At 38.0% G+C, this 18110-nt stretch overlaps 1 protein-coding gene across 1 annotated transcript; it reads left to right on the top strand.

The window, feature by feature from the left end:
• Positions 1-727: 727 nt before the first annotated feature.
• si:dkey-12h9.6 (macoilin-1) lies at positions 728-17866 on the top strand. Its single transcript, XM_042503655.1, has 11 exons — positions 728-1291; positions 2923-3064; positions 3176-3302; positions 4716-4839; positions 5209-5387; positions 10907-11369; positions 11451-11609; positions 12939-13109; positions 14196-14322; positions 15048-15222; positions 16156-17866. The coding sequence occupies exons 1-11, from the start codon at positions 1215-1217 to the stop codon at positions 16344-16346; spliced, it is 1935 nt and encodes a 644-aa protein (XP_042359589.1). The 5' UTR covers positions 728-1214; the 3' UTR covers positions 16347-17866.
• The last annotated feature ends 244 nt before the right edge of the window (positions 17867-18110 follow it).

Here is an 18110-nt window from a genome sequence, read left to right as displayed (position 1 = left end):
CAACTCAGTGAATATACATAGTTGTTTGCCACCACGGGATATGTGTACAGTATAAAATGGTATAAAATATTATATGATAGTGTTAATTATAATAATTTAGCATAGCAGTATGAAAAAAAACATTAAGTATAGTAAAATATGTAAATAATTTCTATAAATTATATATTACATATAATTTATTTTTAAAAATATTAAAAAATACCAGACAGACAGGCAGGAGGTCCAGCAAACATCAGCAAGTGTCAGCATAAAAAGGTAGTCTATTAATTATGATGATGTGCTAAGCATCAAAACAAGGTATTGCAAATGTTCCAAATGGTGTACGCAGCATCTTTACATCATCGGGTTATTCCTTCCAGACACATATCCACTGAAACTGTCCCATTGTTCATTAACCATGCCAGTTTCACAGTTCAGTTTTGCTACCATCTTTTCACATGCAGCAGTTTCCATCATTTGAACCCTCCACATATTCAGTGTAGGAGTTTGAGGCTCCTTCCAACACCTTAGAATAATCCGGACACAGGTTATCAGGCCTGTCTTTAATAACATATTATACATATTTAACATTTTGTCATTGTTACATACTGGTGTGAAATTAAAGCATAATGCACATATTTGTATTTTTTCTAATCTGCATCTTTTATTTTATATTATCTATGTATATCTTTATTTTTTACTTAATTCAGATTTCAATAGCTATTAATTATATTTGTATTATTTTCTATGCTTGGTATCAGAGCGATTGTGTTGTTACCCCCAGGTATCAATAAAGTATCTCTGATTCTGAAATAACAAATTGAAGTAGACCTATATAAGTAAATCCATCCACAGAGGGTCAGTGAAAAGGGGGAGTGATGAGTGCTGCTGGTCACTGCTACTTGTTATGGTTCCAAATTGTGTTTGTAAAGCTGCTACCACTGTTGTTATTATATAATAAATTAATGCAACATGCACAGGGAACAGTGTGTACAGTGTGTTGTTCTGCTCCCCTCCTGCGATGAACACTTGTAGGTACAACATCCACTGAGCATGCGCAGATCCGTCGGCCGCCTGTGTCAGCTCGCAGACATCATCGCAGGTTGAGCTGAACATCCGCTGCCACAAGGAGGGATCTTCTTCAGCAATCTGTGCTCCTTTTACGGTCTTCACCGCCGCCGCTGCTGCTGCCGCGGTGTCAAAACCAACAGCACGGAGGGAGCACAAGCCATAAGATGAAGAAACGCTATGTGGACGCGAGCAGGCTACGGAAAATGAAAAAACTGAAAATAACAGAGAAGCTGTCTGAGAGGTAGCTAGCGCCGCGTCGCCTGGCGGAGGCTGCTTTTGTTGTGGTGCTTCGTCTTTGTGTAAATTTCAGCCGTCGTCATCCTGCTCACCTGTCTGCCTCACATCACCTCATCTCCTGTATCACATTTTTCATAAACCAGTCTGGAGTTTTAATACGCTTTAATGCGGGTTTAACTGCGCAGACAGAGGCGTGGAAATGTGCGACTTACTTCATCCCAAATTGTTTACAGAAAGACAGAAATCAGCAGCTGTGCAAGTTGACGTCGGCCTGCTTCTGCTCAGGCTGTTACATCTGCTTTACTCTGTCTCTTGTGTCCTCAATCAGGCCCAATTATGTTTACTTAGCTCATGCAGTTAATATTATTAACTGCGTTTTCATAAGACTAAAGGAGAGCGGCTCATTTTGCATATAAAAAAAACATAATTTAAAAGCGTCTAGACAGAGTCCAGACAAGAGAAGACTGCCTCAGAAGAAAGAAACCATTTGTTTTAAATGTGCATTGTTTCACATGAGCAAGGCAGTAAATAGAAATCTATTAAATGTGCTTTATTTTGGAAATACAAACATTGCATTATTTTGGGTTAATAAATTTGCAATCAAATGCAGCTTACAATTTCTGCTTTTAATGGAAATTAAATTTAGCAACTGATAAAAAATACCTATAAACTAAATTAAAAAATACTGTAGTGATAAAATTGCAATAAACAGTTGATGAATTTAAAATGCTGTAGTCCATGCCCTTTCTCCCCCCCTTACTCTCCAAAATAAATATTGTTTTTTTTGGTTGTGGAATAAGTCAGATATTTAAGTCAGTTTTATTTAAAATAACAAGTGAGATTAAAGAAAATACATAATTTGAGTAACATTATAAAGCTGATTTGAATTTAAGATGCCTACGTCCTCCCTTTCTCTCGCCCCTCACCCTCAAAGATTAAATATTGCTACTTCTTTGTTTAGGAATAAATCCAGATTATACAGTTGAAATTCAAGTGGGCTAAATTTAAAAAGGTACCATAATGCTAATTTGAAGTTGTTTACAGTCCCTTCTCACTCTTCAAGATAAAAATGGCTTTTTATTGTTTTTATCATTCATTGTTTAGTATCTATTATAAAAAAAATACCTGTACGATAGATTCAACTACACTTTGTATCAGTAACAATAAAAAGGGGGAGATTTAAAACTTGCATGTGTAATAGGATGTCGTGGTGCTCCCTCGCTCCTCCAGATGAAATATTGCCATGGTTACCAAACAAAGAAGGGGTGATGTGATAGTGGTCTACGGACGCGCAGAACAAAGGAGGACACCACAGCTCCTGTTTGGCTGGTGGTTTCCTCATAAAACAAATGAGGGAACAGTCATTGTTCTTTTGTGCCTCTGCTTAAAAAAAACAGACTGCAATTTTAAGATGCAGCTGCTCGATTATAGGCTTAGCAATCCGATTTCCAGGTTTAAATTGGCTTCTGTGTGTTTAATGCTTTGGCTCAAGTGGCTTTGGTGTATCTGAAATGTCTTTATTTGCTAAAAATCAAAGCCTTAAATACAAATTTGATTTACATTTGTCCAGACTAAATATATTCTCCTGCTGATGTTTGATGTATAAACATAATAATATTACCCTTCTTTTTGCAGTGCGTACACCTTCCTGAAGTTTATGATAATGTGGACACTGGTGCTGCTGGCAGATTTCATCCTTGAATTCAGACTGGAGTACTTGTGGCCATGCTGGCTCTTCTTTGGGAGCGTGTACACCACTTTCCACTGCCACGGGCTGGTAAGAACCCCCGCTGTGTGATTTTATTTTGTGTGCAGAAGATGATAATCCCACTGAATGAATCCAGTGCATTTTACTGAAATTAATGAAGGTTTTTGTGTTTGTTTGCAGGTTATTTGTGTTGTTTTTGTTTGTGCTGCCTTTACTCTGGACATCTTTTGTTTAATTTTTGTTCCTTTGCACTGGCTATTCTTTGTGGCGAGCACCTATGTGTTATTTAATTACATTTGGCACACAGGTGAGTATGTGTTTTATTGTTTCTTGTTTTTAATTACCACACATAGGACAAAAATATCAGCAGAAAGCCCCATGTTATAATATTATCACAGTACTTTAGTCACAGTAAATATTATTGGGATTTGAAATGTGTTTTGATGAAATATATCATGATATACTGAGATGGATTACCTTTATTCCAAGCTAAGATGATCTCCCACAAGTGAAACCTTTTAAAAGTGATAGTTCAAGTTTTTTGGGAACTTTGGGGATCCATTGTCATTGTGTTACAAGCAGTAGATGGCAGTCGGCATGCCCCCAGGGTGGAGAAGCAGGCTGCAGTCTGACACCAAAGCTAAGCAATGTACTACTGTTGATTGGGGTCAGCAACAAAACATATTTTGGCTACATAAAGGTCCTACCTTATAAAATCATTATCAGTTTGAGTGTGTGCCATACTGAGAGTATTTCTCACCCCTTTAGCTTTCCTTCAGACAGTCCATTTTAGTGGGGAAGTAATCACTGTTTTTCTCAATGTCGTCTGGTGTTGACAGCAAAGATATAACAGCTTCATTTTCCGTTGGATATCACTGTCTGACATGAAGGTTAAGTGTTGAAAATACTTTCAATACAGTGTACATTTAAACTGATATTGCTGTTTTTTGGTGGGACTTTTATATAGGTGTCTAAAATACGTTTTGTTGGTGACCCCCTCCACAGCATTACATGACTAATTTTTCCATGTCAGACTCCAGCCTGCTTCTCGAAACTGAGGGCGTGCGGACTGCCATCTACTGCATGTCATATATTGACTATTGATAAGTCCCTCGTATAACCGCACTTCAGAAAATCCAAGCTATTACTTACATAATAAAAAACATTGATTAGTGGCGTAGTGTATCGATACAATATTGCCATCCAAAAATATTGATACTATGCTGTATCATTTTTTTCCCCTGCTCACAAAATATTAAGATCATCATCATCATCTGCCATTGTTTATTCAGAAAAAAAGTGACTGAGCATTTAGCTCTTTAAGGGCAATGTCCTGAATTCCCATGCATACATGTTTGAGAGATATATAATATATGATTACAATCGCAATAAAAGTACTTTAAAAATAAATCCCTAGCAGTGATTTCTGTCAAGAATGATAAACAGCAGTAAAAAAATTAAAAAAAATAAAATAAAAACGAATAAATAACAAACAAATATGCTACAAATTAAGGATATATAACAATGGCAATAAACACAATGAAATATAGAAAATAAAAACAATGAATAATGACTTGGTCTTTGTTTGCTTTGTTTGCAATGAATATGTACTTTTAGGTGCTAGTGATTAATTCACAATTTAACTCTATGAGTTGTCATTTTATATAAATAAATATTTTCTCCCCCTCTTAAAATGTGTTTATTTAATATTTTTCTGCAGAGAAAGGCATTTGTATATCAACGGTGTCCCTGTGGATCCTGCTTGTGTACACAGAGGCTTCACTTCGACTGAAAGACCTTAAAACTTCTCATGCCAACCTGTCTCATCTTTTTGCTGCACACTGGTAAGTTGGTTTAATCGCCCTTTTAGCCCTTAGTGGAGTTTTCAGAATTGACATATCTTACATGAAATTAATTGAGCTGCAATAAAAAGCATCAGTAAAACTAAAAGTTAAACTTTTATTTATCCCCTGTGTGATATTATGATCAGCCTAGGTTATTGTGCATCATAGATAAAAGGAATAAATTCATTTTTATGACACCAGCTAATGACCAATAAAGAATGAATTAAAATATGTAAAAATGTGTATAATCTATAAATAGATTAAGCATTGATAATATGATCTGGTAGCCAGGATGTGTTTATGTCTTTTTAATGTGGCACACATTACCAAACTGTGTCTTTTTTTCCCCCCCTTTGTATTAATGTTCAGCATTGGATATCCCGTGGTGTATCTGGGGTTTGATGCCACCTGCTACTTCACTAACATTTTCAAGCTGCGCATACAGAAAGCTGTGCAGAGTGAGAATGATTTCCACATGCACCTCCTGCAGCACTCGCTCCCTCCAGGCCTGCAGGTTTACCCCAAGACTGGCACAGATGGCAGCAGCAGTGAGTTTTCTGCACCGTCTATTAATACACACTTGTGTCTACCATTCTTACAATCTGCAGGATGTTGCTCTGTTATGAGATCAGAGGTTTGACTCTTTTGTTTGTGTGATAACTCAAAGTACCCGCTCAGTCCTGCAGTGTTTATTCCAAATGAACTGTGTGAAGATCTACCAGAAACTGCGAGTTCAGAACAACAATTGTAAATGTGAAACATGTTGTTTTGTTATTATCGTTTCAGTGAAATTCTTTAGATTCTCTATAATTCCAATAGTACAATTCCAATGATACAAATGTAACACATATAATACAAGTAGAATTAGGGCTGTCCCAAATACCATTTTCTGGGTGCCCTCGAGCTTCAGCATGAAGTGATAGAGACACCATGCATTAGCCCAGTGCACCCCGACTGCTTCACAGTGGTTGTCACAATTATAGTTTGTAAAGTTAAAAAACTCTGACACTTTCGCAATACTGTAATCTGTGTCCAGAGTTCTAAATTACATTTGGATATGAGTCAGAAATGATAAGTGTTCTCAATATGGAAGATGTTAAAATTCACCTGCTCTGTACTGCAGGAAATGGCTCCCCTCTGGGTGAGTTTCAGGAGGGCTCACGCATTTGCACCCCGGTGCTGCTCACACAGACACCGAAATGACTCAGCTCGGTTAATAATCCCATTAATAAACATTTGGTAAAATGAGTATTCCTGTTATTGTGTGTGACAGGCGCAGCACCAATATCATGAGAAACAGAGAGAGAAAGAGAGGGGCTGAGCGGACCAACTCAAACTCCTGAGGTGCTGGGTTCAATGACCTTTCACACAGCTTGTGAAAATATTTGTTATCATAGACAAATTATTATAGACCCTACTAACTCCAGCAAATCTAAGATTTAAGATTTACTTATTCAATTTTCTCGCACAAACTTTGAAATGACATTCCTTAAAACAACAACCAACAAAAAAACCCCCACATATATCCGAAATCCTAAATTAAAAATCAAATACCTACCCAATTTACGAATATCCGAAAAAACAAATATTCCGGTCCAGCCCTAAATACAACACTGCAGTTATTGTCAATAGAGGTGTGTGCAACAGGTCTGCAGCTTAGAATGTATAAATAATGGATGCAGCTACGGTGATGTCACCCATTGGTTTGTGGACACTTGTTTTCAAGCCTCAAGTATGGCATTTTAGCCATCGCCATCTTGGCTTTTGGAGCCAGAAGTATCCATATTTGGGCGAGAGGGCAGAGCTGTGGAGGAGCAAGAGGTAGAAGTGAGAAGCCGCATTGGCAGATGGCTTGTTACTCAAAGCATCCCACACTTTATTATGCGTGCCTTTAACTTGTAAAAGGGTGCCTTATATAAAAATTCTCACCCGGGCAATTGTCATGAATGCTGTAGTTAGTTATGGAGACCACAATTCTTATTATTTATAATAATTCTCATTATTATTATCATAATTTTTCTTTCCAATGAATCGCATTTTTGGAGGTTTGGTATGTTTTCGACGATGTACCCTGCAACAAACATTTAAAACAGTTAATCAACTAAGTTCTTGGCAGGGACATTAGGTATTCAGTATATGAAAATTCAGGAGACAAGGAGACAATTGTGTGTTTTTTATCGGCCTGACTCATATATCATCCAAGTTTTTGACAGACATTGCTGCCATTACTGAGCTAAAGGGAACATTAATAAGTAATTATGTATTGGAAGGTTTAGCTCAGTGGGCAAATCAGGTGGACTGTGTGCCAGAGGTTGGTGGTTCAAGTCTTGTTTCAGGCAGGTAACTTTTGACTTTAATGGCATTGATAAAATAAAATATCACTGAGGTATGTCTGCTCAACTGATATAAATCATCGATGAGGTACCTTGCAGCAAACACTTAAAACAGTTAAAAAACATGCAATTGTCTCCTTGTCTCCTGAATTTTCATAAACTGAATGCTGAATTTTCCTTGCCAAGAACTTAGTTGATTATCAGCCTGACTCATATATCAGTGTTTTCGACAGACGTCACTGCCATCACTGAGCTAAATAGAACATCTAAAGTAGTTGATGTAGCAGTTGGTTTAGCTCAGTGGGTAAATACAGTGGTTGGCATGCCAGAGGTTGGTGGATCAAATCTTACCTGTGGCAGGTCAGTTTTGATGTTTATGGCATAAACGAAATAAAATATCAGTTAATTTGTCTGCTCTGCTTATATAAGTCATTGATGACGTACCTTGCAATGAACACTGAGAACATTTAAGAAACACACAATTAACACCTTGTCTCCTGAATTCTCATACGCTGAACACTGAATTTTCCCTGCCAAGAACTATGTTGATTATCGGCCTGACTCATACAGTATATATCAGTGGAGTTTTTGACAGACGTTACTGCCATTACGGAACTAAAGGGAACATCGAAAACAGTTGCAGTATCAGGAGGTTTAGCTCAGTGGGTAAATCCAGGGTTTAGTGTGCCAGAGGTTGGTGGTTCAAGTCTTACCTGAAACAGGTAAATTTTGAAGACTTAGCTAAACCCAAAGCAAGCATAGAGCTAAAGAAAACGTTGAATACATGAAGTCGGGTTGAGAGACAGGAAAGACAGTCAAGAGTCAGGAAGTAGGGGGAAAGACAAGAAGTTAGGTTAAGAGACAGGAAAGTCTGTCAAGTTACATGCAGTTGGATTGTGAGACAGGAAGTTGAGGTGAGAAACAGGAAGTTGAGGTGAGAAACAGGATGTTGGGTTGAGAGACAGGAAGGTTAGTCAAGTTACAACAAGTTAAGTTGAGAGACAGGAAGTTGAGTGAAGGCAGAAGAAAGGTGATACTGAATACTGAATCAGCAGAGCAGACCAAGATATCAGCTGATATTTTATTTTATTTATGCTATAAAACATAATTTGGCTGTAGAGCTATACAATTTAGACACTGATTGTGATATTGCAGAACAAATTAAGGCACGTGAAGATGAGTGATATATCGTTTGGCTAGTAAATCAGGTGAAGTTGTCCCGAAAGAGGTAAAACCAGTATCGGCAGATGCGTCTGTCAAAATCAAGGAATATTGGCCTGACTCATATATCAGTCGATTTTCGACAGACGTCACTGTCGATACTGGTTTTACCTCTTTTGGGACCACTTCACCTGATTTTTTGGCCAAAACGATATATCACTCAACTTTACATGCCGTTTTGGGCAAAAAATCAGGTGAAGTGGTCCCGAAAGAGGTAAAACCAGTATCGGCAGTGACGTCTGTCGAAAATGCGACTGATATATGAGTCAGGCCAATATTTCTTGATTTTTGGCAGACGTCACTGCAGATACTGGTTTTACCTGTTTTGGGACCACTTCACCTGATTTTTCGGCCAAAACGGCATGTTAAGTGGAGTGATATATCGTTTTGGACGAAAAATCAGGTGAAGTGGTCCCAAAAGAGGTAAAACCAGTATCGGCAGTGACGTCTGTCGAAATCAAGGAATATCGGCCTGATTCATATATCAGTCGCATTTTCGACAGACGTCACTGCTGATGCTGGTTTTACCTGTTATGGGACCACTTCACCTGATTTATCAGCCAAAATGATATGTCACTCAACTTTACGTGCCTTAATTTCACAATCACGGTCTAAACTGTATGAATTTACAGCCAAATAATATTTTATAGCATAATTAAAGTAAAATATCTGCTGATATATAGGTCTACTCTGACAATTCAGTATTCAGTATGAGCTTCCTTTTACCTTCACTCAACTTCCTGTCTCTCAACTTAACTTGTTGTAACTTGACTAACCTTCCTGTCTCTCAACCCAACATCCTGTTTCTCACCTCAACTTCCTGTCTCACAATCCAACTGCATGTAACTTGACAGACTTTCCTGTCTCTTTATCTAACTTCTTTTCTTTCCCCCTACTGCCTGACTCTTGACTGTCTTTCCTGTCTCTCAACCCAACTTCATGTATTTAATGTTTCCCTTAGCTCTATGCTTGCTTTGGGTTTAGCTCAGTCTTCAAAATGTACCTGTTTCAGGTAAGCCTTGAACCACCAACCTCTGGTATACTAACCACCTGATTTACCCACTGAGCTAAACCTCCTGGTACTTCAGCTGTTTTCGATGTTCCCTTTCGCTCAGTAATGGCAGTGACGTCTGTCGAAAACTCCACTGATATATGAGTCAGGCCGATAATCAACATAGTTCTCAGCAGGGAAAATTCAGTGTTCACTTTATGAAAATTCAGGAGACAAGGAGAATTGTGTGTTTTTTAAATGTTTAAAGTGTTTGTTGCAAGGTACCTCATCGATGACTTACATCAGCAGAGCAGACACACATCAGCTATTATATTTTATCTATGCCATAAAAGTGAAATGTCACAGGTAAGATTTGAACCACCATTCTCTAGACCCCTAAACATCTGATTTACTCACTGAGCTAAGCCTCCTGACATAAACATGTTTTCAACGTTCTCTTTAACTCAGTACTGGCAGTGGTGTGTGCTGAAAACTCAATTGATATATAATACTATTAGAATACAGTATAATTCGAATAATCTACTGATTATTTTCACGATTAATCAATTAATAATTTAGTCCTTAAAAGATTTTGCTGTTCCTCCGAAGGACTCAGAAGGTATTTTGTTCCAGCAGCTGTCAGATTTTTCAATGAACACTTTTAGATGTGGTCTAAGCTGTTGATTATTTCTCAGCTGGTGTTTTATGGTGTAATTTATTTGTTGTGCCGTGCATTTGTATTTGTTATGTACTATGAATGCACCATGTACATTGTTTGTTGTTTGTACAAGTTGTTCCTGGTGGCAAATGAGTTTCCTCCTTTGGGATTAATAAAGCTTTCTATTCTAATTTATGTGGTAGCACAACAATAAGAGAACTGCATTGTTAGCTGATATAAACACCAAAAAAGGTCAGTTAGCTGCTGCAAATCTTAATAATAAATAATAATATATATAATAATAATATAATACTTTTACTTTTTACTTTACTTTTAATATAATGCAATACATTTAAAAACAAACTTGAACTTTCTCCATTGTTGTTCACAGCAAAGACTGCAAATGTCTTTGAACCCTTCATGTCCCCAGTGTTGGGGTGTGGTAAACTACATACACTGCATTAAACTAGAAGTTACTACAATTTCCAACTGGTGGTCCAGTCACATTGTGATATTTGTCTTTTGTTAACTAATGAAACTACTAATAGTTTCAAGCCATAAAAGGAAGTTTTTTTCTTTTTAATTTTACCATCGCCTCTCTACTGTAATTGAACTCTCTTTGACCAGCTCACTGCCCCTTTTCTTTCATTCTGACCCCTGTCAACGGATGACAGGGAAATTCATAGATCAGACAGAATAGCTAAACTTGAACCAGTATTAGGTGTCAATTATTCAGAAGTATTTTCGAACTACTTTTTTTTGATGCTTTCAATGCAATTACCCCAACACTGTATATTACACCTGCAGAATTGAGACAATAGTAGGGTCATGACATCGATCTTTTGTTGCTGCTTTAACTTACAGGCTCAAAATGGAAAATAAAGCCAGAGTCGACTCAGTATCAGTGTCAGAATGGTGCTGTTGTGGCCCACGATGAGGTGCACACTGTGGACTGCCTCCAGATCCGCAGCGAAGAAAGAGCAACAGAGAAGGGAACACAGGAGGTGAGGTCGGCTGAATCAAACCGACGGCTGGTATTATCCAAACCTGGTGAGTCCAGAGATGTGCTCCACTGTGGGGCAGGAGGACCAGAATCCTCTACAACCCCAGAAAATCTACCTCAAGATGAGCAAGGAAGCAAAGCCACACGGGCGTCTAAAAGCTCCTCGCCAAAAACCCGCAGAGGCAGCACAAACACTCCTTCACCACCTGCAGGGAGGACTGAAAAGAAGCAGAGATCCAGCTCAAAAACAGTCAGCCCCAACCGGGACGTTATGGAGAAGAGTGCCACAGCCGCTCAGAATCACCACACTGAGCAGATGACCAAGTATGCCATTGTTTTTTTAAGTTTGAAACCAGGCATGTTAAGGTGAATGTGTGCTAAAAACATACCATGTTTTTCTTTCAGGCTGGAGCAGGAGCTGAGGAGGCTGAAAGGCGAGCTGCAGGTGAGCAGGCAGAGCGAGCAGGAGCTGCGAAGTCACATCTGCAACTTGACCAACAGCGAAAGGAGCCTGAGACCAGAAGTTTCCCTGCTCAGACAGTCCAACATGCTGCTCCAGAGCAAGTGAGTCACCACCAGATCTGCTGATGAAGAAAGCTCTTTGGCTCCTTCTGTGGGCCATTATACACATAACATCAGTCTATAAATAAAGTAAGACAGGGAAGACTGCATGCAAAATGCTGCTAGGACTATGGTTATCTGTGTGAAAGCAAACTGTCTGTGGGCTGATGTTTTTTATTCTGAAAAGGATCAATGGATCTATTTTAAATACAGAATTAATATCATATGAAGTTATATTTCAAGCTGAGTGATGGTGGCCCTCAATTCTTATTCATAAATAAATGATAAACACTTGAATTTCAATGAAAACTTAAAAAAAAAAAAATTATACGGTTTTGGGCTACAATAACAATCTGTTCCCTTTAATCAAGGACATACACAAAATACTCTGGTTTTTGCACTTATTCTAAAAAAGACAATATTTCTACTAAGCTTTTTACTTGAATAATCAAAATCAACACTTTACTAATATTCCTGTTATCATGCAGCCATGCATTCTGCAATTAACATGCCCTAACATGGTGTTCATCACATCAAAATAGGGAACAGTGGAACTGCTAGACACGCTTGTGTCACTTGTTTCATTACCTCATGATAGGATTGTTTCAAAGTTTTCCACTAGTGGCAGACTTGTTCATCGATGTGAGCGCAGGCCTTCTCTTTCATTCCTTCAACAACCTTCTTGAAAAGGTTGTCGTTGCAATATTTGCGCAAAAATCCATTGTTGTCCAAGTCATCTAGACAGACATCTAGGAAAAAGCTTAAATCAAATAATGCAAAATGGATTATGCTCTTTACCTGACATGAAATTCAGGATATTGTCAGATTCAGAAAAATCCTGGAATGTTAATGTGCACGTAAACCTAGCCAGTCACTGAGTTTTCATCCTGCTATTTGATTTCCTAATAAGTGCATTTGTTTCTGTAATAGTAAAAATGTAACATCACAGTTTTATCTAGAAAAAACTGTGTTCAAAAAATGACTTTGTTACATAGTCTGTCCAGTCACAGATGAACTTTTAAGACATGCACCACATCAAACCCACATCTACCTGCCAGAGGCTTTAAAGCTTTTCTGCGAGGAGCACGTTACACACAGCTTTGATCAGCACCGTCAGTTCTAATAAGACATGCTTCAATTTTTAAAGCAAGGTGCTCTCAGCAACTACGAGGATGATAAGAAGCACATTTAACATCGTCTGTCTGTTCTTTAAGGGGCTCTGAAGTTAATCTCAAAGTCTAGTCTCAAGTCTATTTGGATGTGACAGTAACCCACTTATTTATCTGCATATTTTTGACATTATGTAAAGTGAGTTTAATGCTCTTCCTTCAGGATTCTGTGTCTGACTAAAACCAAACAAAGGGACAAACAGAGCAGTGCGATGCTGGAGAAGAAGACCAGAGCAGAGACGGAGGCCAGACTCTCCGTTGAGAAACAGTTGGCTGAGCTTCAGGCTCAGAAACTGGAGGAAGCAGCCAGCACAGCACGGAGTCTAACAAACAGGTAAATCACACCTACCAAACCTTTAAAATTCCTTGTAACTGAAGTGGTTTTATGCCTGAAAAGTAATGCTGGACCTGCATTTTTTTTCTACTGAGTATCATTAAACGCTACTGTGAGTTTATGGCCAAACATTTGAAGAAATAGTTTGAATAATGCATTATATGCTGTCTTGCCACGAGTTGGATGAAGAGATCGATACCACACTCATGTCTGAATGTTCAATATGAAGCTAGCAGTTTATTAGCTTAGCTTAGCTAGCCTGGATTTGTCCAAAATTAAGAAAATTTGTCTACATGCACCTCTAAAGCTCACTAATTAAAATGTTATGTCTCAGTTTTTAATTTATCCACAAACCAAAAAGAGATAAATAAGAAAATGAAGATTTTTCAAAAAATCTGCCTTAAAGTTAGTGAAAAAAGAAAGGAGAGAAGCATTAAATTGAAGTGTCTGATTCCCATAGACACCCTGTAAACATTTTTGTTCCCAATCACCAGTTTTAAGTCATCTTCAGTACAGCATAATGCTCATTTTGTAAATTAGGTTAAAATAGTCGATAAAGCAGGGTATGATTTAGGATGTGGCTGCCCTGTGATTAGTCACTACCCTGGCTGTGTCTCCAGATTCGCACATCCAACCCTCACGTTTCTATAGCTCCACCGTTTCGTCCAAATATGGTCACTTCTGGCTCTAAAAAACCCCAACAAAATGGCAACAAAGTCACAAACTTGACGCGTCAACACAGTAGTCCAAAAAGAAGGTGTCATCACAGTTGCTATGTCCACGTCTTTATACCGTCTACAGAACAGATATGACAGTATCTTCTCATCTGAGTCTTGGCAAGAAAGTAAATGAGCGTCTCCCCAAAATGTCAAACTACTGCTTCAGTGCACATTTTTACAGACTTATATATTACCCTTGATTTTGTTTGCCATATTTACTACCTGTGTGAAAAATATAAAAAAAGAAAAAAGAAAGACCTGTGTAAAATGAAGTGTCATGTTTCTTTCTGTGTAAACTTGTCTTGATTTCCAATGAAAACCCTCTCTGACCGCTCAAAACTGTTATTCTCTCCATCTCCTACACCAGGCAGGAACACTGTGAGACCCAAATGTTAAGGAAAAGAGTTAAAGATCTAGAGACAGAGTACAAACAACTACAGCTGGAGTGTCAAGTGAAACAGAGTCGTGTGGTAGATCTAGAGAGTGATGTTGAGGTATCTTTTTAAACTATTTGGGAATGTGAGTTTAAGTGTCTGTGAGTCTCGAGTGGTCCAGTTCTTGGTTGTCCTCAGTTTGGTCATGTAGTCGTTTTGCTGTTTGATTTTTATGTCTGTAATTCTTTGTGTTTGTAAATTCTATTCGAAAACTGAATCGTCAGTGAGATTGGGTTCATCGGGACCATTTAGTATTTTTTAATCTATTTTATTTTGGCCTGCAGTCAACATATTGCACTTTGTCATCATATCGGTATGCAGTAATATTGTATGGGTGTTTTTGTCTTGACATCAGGTGTGTACATTGTTGTGGTATTTGACTTCATTTTAGTGACATACTCTCCATGAAGCATGCTGAAACTAAAGCCAGGTCTTTCATAAAAACATTGCACTGCTTTAATGAAAAGTGTCTGAGTACAGGCCACCTCCCTAAAAATGTTAAAAGTCAATGTTAACACAGAAAGAATCATCCCTCAGAGTATCTAATATAATGTGCAGCTTTCATGTTTTTTGAATGGCTGGCCACTTCATCATGGAAATTGTTTTCTCTGTGGTGCATTTGTTTCCTATGTGAATGAACCTGAACTCATGAAGGCAAAAGAAATATGTGAAATACTAATTCATTTTGAAAAACGTAGGAAACCAAAGCACCTGCAGGTGGTCATCACAGACGCTTGATTGATGTTTTACCTGTGTTCTCACTGCTAATGTGTTTTTGGACTCAGGCTTTGGGAAAGTACCGTTGTGTGGAGAAAGAGACAGACATGCTGCTGTCCACTCTGTCAGCCATGCAGGAGAAAGCTCAACATCTGGAGTACAACCTGAGCGCAGAGACTCGCATCAAACTGGACCTGTTCTCGGCTCTGGGAGACGCCCGCCGACAGCTGGAAATCGCTCAAGGTTCCTTTTCTTTCTCTGAACGTTTGCGTCATCTCCCTGTGCAGCTTAGCTGTTTATTCTTGTGCATTCGTAGTGCCTGTTGTGAGTGACTCAGCTAAAATGAGTCCTGCTTGTTTTTTCTTCTACCTGATGATATTTTTTTAGATATTGTGTTAACAGATTCAAACATTGTTTAAAGAAAAGTAGATCATGGACTAAGGAACAAGTGATGACCTTTTGGTGGAAATCTGAATTCAACAGCGTCCCCATGTGGCCGTGATGCACTTCATATTTTGGCTCCACTGTAGGCATACAATAACTTTTGTTACATGCACACTGTGACACTGTTATGACTTTTTTTACATTTATAACATACAATAGAAATACTTTTTTTGTATTACATTTTTTAAAATACTATATTGTGACTTTTTTAAATCATATTTTTTGACATAAAATACTGACCTTTTGTCAGATTTTTCTAACATACTCTGCAATTTCTTTTTGTCAAAATATTTGGCATAGTAAGACTTTTTTCATTCTATTTTTTCAAGATACAAGGCAATTACTTTTTATTTTTTGACAAATAATAATATGACCACATTTTTAACATACTATACTAGTTTTTTTTTTAAATTTTTTACTTTTTGCAGTTAAAATTTTGTGACAAATAATACTTTTTTTTATCACATTTTTAAAAAAAAAATTGACACACTTTTTGACTTTTTTTGTCTTTTTTTTTAAACTTTTTTTTTAGAACATTTTGTAGTCTTAAGTATTTGGTCTTTAAGGGGAGTTCAGTTTAGAGACGATAACCATATGAACTTTATATGAGGGTAGTTTTCATAGCTAGGAAACATGAGGAAAGGGAATGACTCCTTATAATCCAGCCTTAGAAGAAGAAAAAAAATCCTGTAGCATCCACCCCCTCATGTATTACATTTGTTTGTTTGACAGATAAAGTGATGAAGCAGGACCGGGAGATAAAAGAGATGAAGCAGAAGATTGCAGAGGTGATGGCTGTCAGTCCTGGCGTATCCTACGTGGCTCCTCGGCCTCCGGTGCCGCAGTATCTCACCAAGTTACTCAACTCTGAGCGCTACATGCTGAATCCACGAGCACTGATGTACCAGTGTCTAAAGAAATGAAGGTCTGTCATTGCCTTTTTCTGATCCTTAGATCCCTCCAATATGAAACATGAGGTGAAGGGGCTAATGGATTTCATCACAGAGCTAAATGACACCATTAAGTCGTCTACTTCCAGCCATGAATGGAAACCAGAATGAGCCTCCACAAGTTGAATGCCTTTTGCTGCACTTATGGTGCTAACTTTCCATCATAATATATTTCCCTTTTCCTCCCACATGAACAGTTGAAGAGTTTCACTCCAAAATGAGATATCTGATATGCAGTGCTGCTGTAGGCACAAATATTATGTAAAGACACACTCACAATAAGCATAAACCATCTAGTTGGGATGCAACAGAGAAAAGCACAACATTGTTTTCACTTTTAGACCCTGTAAATTTGTCTAAATGACTGATTTTTGGTTGTGTTTAAATTGTGCAAGCCAGGATTTTGCAGTGTTGCGACTGCAAATTCAGCCAATCCTTGTGAATTCTGCACAACCTTGCAATTTTTTCAAATCACTGCAACTTCACCACAAATTTAGTCTCACACACAGTGACAGGAAGAACTGTTCGCAACCCAAGGCTAATTTTACTCAACGTTTATTAACCGGTTTTAATACCTTGAGTTGAGTCATTTCGGTATCGGTGTGAACCGCACAAGAATGCAAACACGTGAGCCCCACCACATATAATCCCGAGTGGAGTCATTTTCTGCAGCACAGAGCAGGCTTTCATGGAGGACACTTACCATTTCAGCCAAACAATGAAATACATACTACTGTACGGGACAAAGATTATTGTACTCAGTAAGTGTTGGAGCTCTTTCACTTAACAAACCATAAAGTGTCACAACTGCTGTTGAGCTGTCGTAGGCACACGAGACTCTCCCTCACCTGACAGTGATTTGGGGCACACGGTGTTTCTGTCTCAGCTGACACTGAAGCTGTTGGGCTTCGGGATCCCAGACTCTCCCTCACCTGATGGTGTATCTCTTTCTCGTCTGTTTCTGCCTCATTTGTAAAGTAGCCTATTCTTCCTGTCGATCACTGTGTTTCATTCTCGTCGACCTCACTGTTGCCTCCTAAATCTTCCTGACTGGCTCTGACGTGTATGACAAAGAAAACTTTGGACCATCAAAGATCTTTTTAAAATATTAGTTTTATCTTATGCCAATATTTGCTCTGAAAATGCATTATATCACCATGTGATCCTACGTAATTGTAACTTACAAAAATACAAACTCTTATGATGAAAAAATCCCTAAAAATATTGCAACTTGCATTGCAATTTTCTAGAATAACTGCTACAAAATCAGACATTTCCAGCCGCAGCAATCACAAAAGCAGCCCACCGAATCCTGTAGGGACAGACAAGTAGATGTATCTCGCTAACCTGTAGACCCACGAGCTTACTGTCCTACTGTAGCTTTAACAAATCAACTCACTCTGTACAATATATTTTCAGGCACGACAGTAGAACTACACACTCAATATCATTTTTATGGTTTGAAAAAGTATAATACTTACAAAGATGTAAGATACTAGGGAATATTGTAATAACTGTTGTTTTAATTATATAGAATGATGTTGATCTGCAGGGATATTAACTTAAGAATTCAAAAATACTTTTCGACATTTCCAAATTCGTGTTTATCCCTTTAAGTAAAATGGATTTTTTTGTTTTGTTTTGTTTATAGTTAAACAAAATGATCGATAAACCTTTTTCCCAGCAGACACTTTGACTTGTCATAAGAAAAGCATAGGTGTTACGAGTAATGTAAAC

This window comes from Plectropomus leopardus, chromosome 16 (genome assembly GCF_008729295.1).
Source record: "Plectropomus leopardus isolate mb chromosome 16, YSFRI_Pleo_2.0, whole genome shotgun sequence".
NCBI classification, from domain to species: domain Eukaryota; kingdom Metazoa; phylum Chordata; class Actinopteri; order Perciformes; family Serranidae; genus Plectropomus; species Plectropomus leopardus.
The sequence above is the reverse complement of the archived record's forward strand: the minus strand, read 5'-3'. Positions and strand labels throughout refer to the sequence as shown.